The sequence below is a fragment of the Sycon ciliatum genome, chromosome 5 (genome assembly GCF_964019385.1).
Source record: "Sycon ciliatum chromosome 5, ocSycCili1.1, whole genome shotgun sequence".
NCBI lineage: Eukaryota > Metazoa > Porifera > Calcarea > Leucosolenida > Sycettidae > Sycon > Sycon ciliatum.
Window position 1 is genome coordinate 4537728 of NC_088647.1, and position 9122 is coordinate 4546849.

Here is a 9122-nt window from a genome sequence, read left to right on the forward strand (position 1 = left end):
AGGCTTGAAAGTATACTTGTGAAGACAAAAACTTTCAAGATGTTTGTAATGAGCCTGAAGTGTGTCCTTTTTATGAGTATTATCGCACTTTTTACCCTTTGACTTCGTCCAAAAGAATCAACAGGGGGGCCGCGGGGGAGTCGTAAAGCACCCGGACATGTACATGTATTTTACGACTCCCTGATCATTAGACATGGTTAGCATTTTACCGTTCACATGGTTCATGGGGCCGGGGGACTTCATGCTAAATCCAACAGTACTCGTACCCAACACCCAATACACCATCGGTTTGGTATCTTTTCGACGATTAGATAGAAAGCTCTGTTTTAATAGCGGGAGAACGAAACGGTAAGATTCCAACTAGGGTTACGTCACAAGTCGATCGTAGTGTCAGAAACCGAGATGCTAACGATGTCTTGAAAACACACAAAAACGGTACTTGTACATACATGTGCATGTATACGGTACAATCAAGTTAACAGGCCGACTGTCGAAATTAGCGTGAAAGGTAAAATGCTAACCATGTCTATTACCAATAGTACATGTCATGTACTCCTGCTGACCTAAAAACGACTGACTGTTTATATCATCGGAGCACTTCTAAGTCTCATATTATCAAGACCGGCGAAAGCAGTTTTCAATTGGTCCAGCCACACCCTAGCCTGTCATACTTTGTGGATAATATGGAGGGTATGCACATGATCGATGACCTCCTCAGCATGCTGGCAGCGGGCACACGTGACATTGGTCACCGGGCCAAAAAGCTGGTCCGGCCATGGCCTGACAAACCGGACCGGTTCCACTGGGCCTGATATTGCAGTCATATTGAGAGGTTAGATGCAGTTCACAGTATACGAAAACATGTAATTATGTACAGCAGGCTATTGCTATCATAGCTAGGCTGTGGCGAACGGTCCATATTGTTAACCATAATTATGGCCAGTGTATATGGGAGAGAGAGATCTCTGAGTAGCTATCTACTCTTCACGATAGATACATGTATGTGTGCATGCTAAAGCTATCCAGCAGCTAGTAGCTTACGCAGAGCTAGTATACTACTATCACTAGTGTTAGGGGAGGGCAGGGATGGAGCCTAGAAGACAGACCTAAAACAACAAGGCATGAGCACAGAACAAAAGAAGGTGACCAAAAATATTCAGCTGGCTGTTACACAGAAAAATAGTCCATTCAAAGTACAAAAAGGGGTAAGAAAGCATACAAAACCCATAACCTCCATGAAAGAGTGAATGGGCATTAAGAGTAGGCAGTTTTGACATGACTTTCCACTGCAGCAGCACATCACGCAGAAAAAAGCAGGGCACAAAAGCATGGTGTCGTTTTTCCACATGGCAAAAATAGTGATAATAAAATGGCAAGCGGTGCTTCGCAAAATAAACTCAAGGGGCTATAGGCACTGTCGCTGAAAGCCGTTAAATATAGGTTAGAGAAAGAAGAAGGATCAAGAGAACTGGCCAAAGGCATATTTCAAATTACGCCACTGCATCACCGAATGACTTGATCAGTGGTCCAGCGTAGGGAACAGTTCGTTGACCGTTTGCACTAGGCGGTGGTAGTGCTGGAACCGAAGCAGCGGCGGCCGTAGGAGCAGTTAATTCCTTGATCGGAGGACCAGTGTATGGTGTAGTGAGCGGTCCAGCACTGGCACCGCGCAGTGTGGGCTCAGGGAACGCTGGTGGGACATTGCCGGGCAGTTCTCCAGTGAGCTCAGCGGGCTGCGGACTTTTCGCCTCCTCTTTCTGCGCCGCATCAGGCTTGGCCACCGCTTGCATTTCCGTGGAACGGCCTGCCTGTGCAGTTGAACTTGTGGAGAAAGGCCACCAGGATGAGGTCTCCTCAGCAGCATCGCCCTTCCCAGCCTTCTCATCGATCAAATTCAACTGTGCTTCCTCATCCGCCGCATTGTAGGTAGCAGAGTGAGGGCTCTTCTTCCTGAAAAGTCAACAAATCACAGTGAGACAATGCTGAGCACACCGCAACAGTGTGTGCACCTGAATGTATGAAGATATAGTCCAGAATTTAGAGGCCAGTGAAACAAATTAGATATTCACTAAGCTGGGAGCGGATGGTCAGTTATTGCCCAACTTATTGGTCACTGATGCAGCGGCCGCTGCAATCACAGCTGGCACCATCCGTGCAGACATCCCCACCCATTCTTCCATAATAACGTACTTCAGTGCTATTTCTACAGTAGCCCCAACATTGACAGTACAGAACGTCACACATCAGACAGACAGCCGCCAACAACAATCACAGTGCACTGTAGTGCGCAGGCATTGGCATTGAGCAATCCTCGGTAGATTCTCTGTCCCAAAATCTGATGCAGCCAGTCAAGTACCCCGGGAGACAAGCAAGTGAGTGATCAGCATCGGCAAACTTAGAACACAAATGAAATTTTTTCGCCTACAATGTTTACAATGCATTGCTCTAACCTGGTGCCCAAGAAGAGGAAAAAGTAGAAGGCACCCGTGCCAAACCAGGCACCACACGCCAAGAATATGGTGATGCCGAAACAGCCGAACAACGGCGGAATACTGCTCCTGTAATGGACACCCACACCCACACACAGGAAACAATATGCTAACCAGAAACAAAACACCAAATCTCACCGCAAACAAGGGAAACATAAACAGTGCGGCCTCTCCTTGCCACCTGACTACAAGCTAGACCAAAGACCCCTGGGGAAAGGAGCAACGAAAATGTATCATCTCCGGGGAATACTGGAGACCCTGCATTATGAGGAGATTGTTCATGCTTGCCAGTCATTATCGGGAATGCTTTCCGTTTGGTAGAGCAAACTATTGCTCGCCTCAACACTAATCCACTCTTCACAGTTACATCAATGTTGATACAATGTATCTGTGTAAGATGCAACATTCATTGCAAGAGTCAATGCAGCCCATAGCTAGCACAAAAAAATAACAACATGACACGACCTGCCCAATGTGCCGTTACAGCCATTACCCTGCAACATCACCCTTCCGGTGTGTGCCCAAATCAGTCAAGAAGAAAATGACAGGGCCTGCTGCAGAATGCTTCCTCGCAGTAAAAAAATCATAAAAACTTACATGCCATATAGGGCAGCCTTCTGCCATGGTTTGATGCGCGCAAGAAGCTGAGAGAAGCCCTCAGAGCAGTCGAAAAGACCTGCCACAAAGGATGCTTCCAGCAGAAGAGTGATGAAGCCGAAACACCTACAAGAAAGCAAAAACAAAAGGAGAATGTTTTTCTGCAAACCACTGGCAGTTTCTTTATGTAGCAAAACCACAACTTCACGAGGAACAGAGTCGAACTAGCAAAACGCACTTACAAGTACGAGTGTAGCTTTCACAGACAAGACACAGAATAGAAATTGGGAAAGCAGAATACCATTACAAAAGGAGAGATGCACTCTACTAAGCTGAACACCAAGAAAGATTCGACAAAAAATACTTATAAGGGCAAGGAAGACAATACACTTGAAATCTTTGGAATGGTGGCGTGATTCAAAGGAGTTCCCAGAGAGGATAACGAGCCATGGAGGGACATGCGATGGGAGTGCTCAGGGACTGTGAGAGGGTGCTCTTGCATTGCCATGCACACTGTACAGTCCACTTCAAAAATATAGACGCATGGTATTTTTGAAATTATTTCAAATTTGGCTGGAGCTTCTTGAGAATTTTTGCGGAATACTGCCTGGGGCCTTCCCCCAATTACTCTCATAATAGATTTTTAAGCAATCAGATAACTAACGCCCAATTTCAAAATTTCTATGCACAAAGTGATCACAGATTTTACGTGGTATAGATGCTGGCCGAACGTTTTTTTGAAATCACGCGTCTATGTTTTTGAAACGCACTGCAGAAGTACTTACATCATGTAGATTGCCCACTGAGGACAGGTGATGAGGTTCAAGAACCCAAACACCATCACAACTGCACAAAGACACCAAAAAAAGTGTATGCCAACATACCACAATCACCACACTATGCATATGGTAAGATCATGATGTGCGTGCATACGGTAAGACGTGCATGCATATACAGCAAGGATGTAGGTCGAGATTCGCAGAATTTGCCGTGGCCACGAGATCACACATTTCCGTGGGGACCTTTCCACCCGCAATCTTTCAACGTAGACCGCCGTTTTCATGACAGTAGTTTCATACGGGTGTTTATCCTGTAGAGTAGAACCCCCTCCCCCCCCCCCCCCCCCCCCCATTATCCGCAGGTGTCGATCCCCATTCACGAAAAAAAAGCAGAAGCACACACACACATGGGAGTTCACATGCACAGTGAAAATCGCAGGCAGTTAAACCTCGGTTATCCGGGACTCCCCATATCCAGGTACACGTACCCTGTAGGTACATGCAGTCTTATCTGGTATAGACAGTTTTTGGCGATCAGCTGAACTCCATGTACGTCATCCGGCACCAAACAGCCCTCAGCTCTTAGTGTGTGTGTATGTGCTTGTGAATGGAACCAATCTGGGACCAGTGAGCCTCAAGCAGTGTTCATAGCTGGCATGTGTACGCCTGAGACTACGCATTTGTATTTGTGCGTGTTTTTGCTGGCTCCAGAGGTGTCATGTGTATAGAAAGTTGGAAACGCGCTGAAATGGACATTTCAGCATGAATTCGTCAGCGCGTTTCAGGTGGGGTCCAAAAAAACAGTACTTGATTGCGTCGCACAACCTAAAATCGGCTCAAATAATTGCTGTTTTCAGTGAACGTCTTCATGCGCGTCTGGGCCTGCATCAACTGCAAATGTCACATGCACACATCCCAGTACCGGTATTTCTGAATTGCTGAAGATTCTGGGCAGCCTTCGGTCAGACGCCCAGAGAAAGGAGGTTTATTGTTTTTGCTAAGCTCAACGTGTTTCTGAGGATGGATCCGTCAGTGTGCGTTCACTTCTGTCTGATGATCAGCACATTCGGATACCGATAATTAGAATAGATTTCTTGTCGGGGATTTCGGGACTTTGTTCCGTCATGCACGTGATACCCTGGCGGTGCAACGTGACAATTTAGCTACGGCAAGTTCAAACTATTACTTACGGACGGCGGCAAATGATCCCCAGACACGTCCCAACAGCATCGAGCCGCAGCCAGGGCCGTTTTCATCGTCCTTGGCCCCGCTCTCAGCCTCCTCTTTCGTCCTTCCCAGAACGGCCGACTTCGCAATATCCCACATCGTGGAGGAAAACACGTCACGACGATGCACTCAGGACTATAGTAAGATCGCCTCTCTTCTCTTCCTTTGGGGTATCAGCCTAGGTTAGATCAGTCCTCTCGGCTTTCTTCAAACAAAAATCCTCAATGTCCACAGGTTGAAACAACCTCTATGAAAAGGAACGGATCGATCAGTGAAGAAACAAGGCAGACGAGTCCCGTAAACACCAATCCTATTGGAAAAGAAGTAAGAACTGACTTCAGCTCAGGCAGTAGAGATACTGTACTTGACTGACCTGAGTCAGAGAACAATGGCCAACACCAGGCACAACAAAAAAACTATGGATGTAGATCTACGGAAGATCAAGAAGCCGACTCGACAGCAAGCATTCATGAGATGCCAGATGATGTGTGGGTCGAAATCTACTGCCACGCTTTTGGTGATGTCATCAAAAGTATCAACGTATTTGAATTTTTTTGAATGACGCAATGGCAGGGAGTAGTAAAATACCGGTATTTTACTACTCACCAGGAAAGAACAGAAAAATATGCCAAAGCCAGGGAGTGGTATTTTACGACTCCCTGGCCAAAGCCAAGGCATGCCATCCATGTCGTCTTTGCAGAGGCCGAGGTACTACTACTACTAGTACTACTAAGTAGTAAAGTACTAGGTAAAGGAGAGATCGCGCAAGACTGGCTAGTACTACAGTCGTCCCTCTCTAATCCGGCACCTTTTGCTACGGCGTTTTCTGCTGAGGGTGCTGGATAGGGCTTGAAAGTGCTACGTCACAGCATAGCAACAATTTCAAAAATTCAAAAATTGGATCCACTTGGATCCAGTTTTTGTATGGATCCAAGCACATTTCAAGCCGTCTTACTCACAGCAAGGTGATGTAACCAGTGAAACTGACTGATTTGGCTACTGGAGGCGGGGTTACAACTGGTGGCGAAGTAAGGGCCTGGTCAGACTGCGGCAAATTTTGGTTGCCTGACGAAAACAGAACAGCGTCCAGAATTTGAATCGCGATCACACTACAAATGTGGGGAGAGTGAAAATTCAAACTTCATTTCGAGCGTCAAGTGGTAATCTCCACGAACGACGTCAAATTCCTTCACCTTGGGGATCGCCAACACCTTCAGTGCAATCCTTGCAACCATCCTTATGAGTTTTGTTGTTGTCCGTGGCCAATTAGCTCTTCGATATCGAGATGAAAAAATCAGTGATTATCAGCGTCAATGGCGTATCAGCGTCAAATCCTGTTTGGAGCGGAAAAGCGTGGTCCGTTCTTGCTTTTTTTTTGGAGCGTCAACTCTCACTTTTGCCGCTCTGGCGGCAAGTTACTATGGAGATTCGGATTATAATCCTAGGATTATTTCGATTTTGCCGCAGTCTGACCAGGCCCTAAAGCTGTGTTCACAACTGGCGCGTGGACGCGGTACGCTTGCGGTTCATGCGCCCCCAAACGCGCGCTCAGCCTTTCACAAAAAACAGCAATCCGAGTCGTATTTAGCACCTTCGAGTACTAATTTTTTGACCCCGCCAGTCAAGTGACTGGCATGTACGCTGATACGCGCCTGATACGCGCTGAAAATTCCAACATGTTGGAAGTTCCATTTCGGCGCGTTTCCGTACGCATGGCGCCCCAAAAGCCAGCAAATATACGCACAAACGCGTGGTTTCACGCGTACACGCGCCAGTTGTGAACACAGCTTGAGGCTGTGTTTACATGAGGCGTTTCAACCCGGGTTGAGTTCGACCCGGGTCAGATTTCAACCCGCCATGTGCACAAAGTGAATGGCGCGTTTACATGACGCATTGCGCTTGACCCGGGTTGAAATTTCGCCCCGGGTTGATTTCAACCCTCCCCCCAAGGGGAGGGTTGAAACCAACCCGGGTCAAGAAAATCGTACAAACGTACTTCTGTGCGTATCTCGCGCCAGGTTTGAACAGCACTGCAGATGCAAATTTCGCGCGAACGGATTCACGTGACCATGCAGGACTGTAGAAGTGGACTTTTGGCGGCATATCAGTATTTGACCCGGGTCAACTGTCTTCATGTAAACGCTCACCTCTTTTGTCTGTCGTACAGACTTTCAACCCGGGCTGAACTCGACCCGGGTTGAAACTTCTCATGTAAACACAGCCTTAAAGTCACCCCTGCATACGACATGAGTGGGTTGCTATGCACCCACATACTGAGGCAATAGCAAAGTCACACCTTAGTGGATCCAAAATAGAAATCTGATGTCAACTTAGTACTCCCTGGCCGTTTTTGACGTCATCACTTTCAAGCCCTATTAAGAAATCCTGCCCTCTGACCCGGCCCTACCCAAATGTATCATATGTACGTCAAAACGCAGGGTTTTTCCGTGTCGACCCAAGTATTTGGTGCACGGCTTTATATTCTCAATTGTTCTCCGAGAATATACACAGTGATAAAGTGATAAAGTAAAACAGAGAACATGTTCACATTCACTCTTGCACACACACACACACACCTGAAAATTGGCAGGACACTACTCCTTGCTAAAATAAGAAAGTATGGTTGACTGCCGTTGTCTCCTGGACAACATTGACCAGACTGGCCTAGCCTGGAGTGCACCTGTGCGGTATGCGGTTTACGACTGCCGGATTATGAAATCAAACTACGTGCAGTTTGAGCGATTCGTTTCAAAAAGTCACTGCCGGAGGCGGAATTCAAGTGCCGGATTAAGATGTAGGAATTGAACGAAAAAAATTGGTTTCGTCAGAAAGTGCGCCGGTTGGCAAGGGTTCCGGATAAACAAGTGCCGGATTAGAGAGGGACGACTGTACTACTAGTAGTAGTAGTACTAGTACTGTAGTAGTACTAGTACTAGTAGTATGAGCCTGGCTAGGCTGAGCGGTTGTTGCCAGTGACCATGGTGACCCCGGGAGTCCTAGCCTTCTGCTGCATGCTGCTGCTGCCGTTGTTGTTGTAGTTGTTGTCGTCGTTGTCGCCGTCGTCGTTGTTGGGATTCCTACATGTACCGCCCGGTATATCCACTATGAAACAGTGTTCAACACCATGGTAGGCAGTCTGAGAGCTTCCTTACAAAGAGCATGACCTTAGGCTTAGTGCAGTATTCTCTAGCGAATACTGATTTGTACACTACCGTGACGGCATGCAGCTAGCAAACAGATCTATTCCGCCATCCACCAGTGACCTATCCAGACCTGATTCCATGGAGTCAGGTCATGCAAGTGGTTACAGTGAAACCTGTCAAGGCGACCACCTGTCCAGCCACTACAAACGGGACCAAGGGATGTTGTCACCAGGGAGTAGTAAAATACAGTATTTTACTACTAGTACTCCCTGGTTGTCACTCAAGTTCCAGTCAAATGACCCTGGATAAGGGCACCTGTACACAGCGACCAAACTGTAAGGCCCCGGCTTGAGCGGTCGGCTTAGACAGGCTTCACAGTACTACATCTACATGTAATAATTATTGTAATATTAAACCAAACACCTGTGCACTTGTGTATTTTTAAAACGTCGCACCAAAAACAGGCGGTTTCGCCTCCTTTGATACATGGGGGCGACAAGTGTGGCGGCAGAGTCTTGCATTTTTAATTTTTTTCCACCACGACTGTGTACGGCTGCTAACAATCATTGTAGAATAGTCCAAGACTGAAGTGGTACATAGGGCGCAGTCACCCAGTTTCGGTGGAAGTGCGCGAGTTCGATTGGGATTCAAGTAGGAAGGGAGCGTCTCAGCTTTCTCGGACCAAGACCATTCGACTCAGCACCCCGAAGACTACAACTGGTGAAATTTTATTTTTTGCTTTAACTTCCCCTTTAAGGTGTGAAACCCGAAGGTTTTGGCGCCGGCAACCTTGCTAACCTTGCCGGTATGTTATGTGTAGGTAGCAACTTGTTGCTGCACAGCCACAGGGTAGACAGCTAGCAGCTACACGGTGAAACTAGCGGCTA

General features: G+C 47.1%; 1 protein-coding gene across 1 annotated transcript; it reads right to left on the reverse strand.

Annotated features, from left to right (window-relative positions):
* Nucleotides 1–825: 825 nt before the first annotated feature.
* LOC135817262 (calcium channel flower-like) lies at nucleotides 826–5516 on the reverse strand. The gene is made up of 5 exons (XM_065330403.1): nucleotides 5056–5516; nucleotides 3872–3932; nucleotides 3087–3212; nucleotides 2451–2558; nucleotides 826–1950 (listed from the first exon to the last, which is right to left on the reverse strand). The coding sequence occupies exons 1-5, from the start codon at nucleotides 5189–5191 to the stop codon at nucleotides 1491–1493; spliced, it is 891 nt and encodes a 296-aa protein (XP_065186475.1). The 5' UTR covers nucleotides 5192–5516; the 3' UTR covers nucleotides 826–1490.
* Between the last annotated feature and the right edge of the window lie 3606 nt (nucleotides 5517–9122).

Bases quoted from the DNA above. Each gene is read 5' to 3' on its own strand.
- LOC135817262 (XM_065330403.1), bottom strand. From the start codon at position 5,191: ATGTGGGATATTGCGAAGTCGGCCGTTCTGGGAAGGACGAAAGAGGAG. The intron at 3,933-5,055 runs GTAAGTAATAGT...GTCTTTGTGCAG, and splicing joins GGGATCATTTGCCGCCGTCC to TTGTGATGGTGTTTGGGTTC. The intron at 2,559-3,086 runs GTAAGTTTTTAT...TGTCCATTACAG, and splicing joins AAGGCTGCCCTATATGGCAT to GAGCAGTATTCCGCCGTTGT.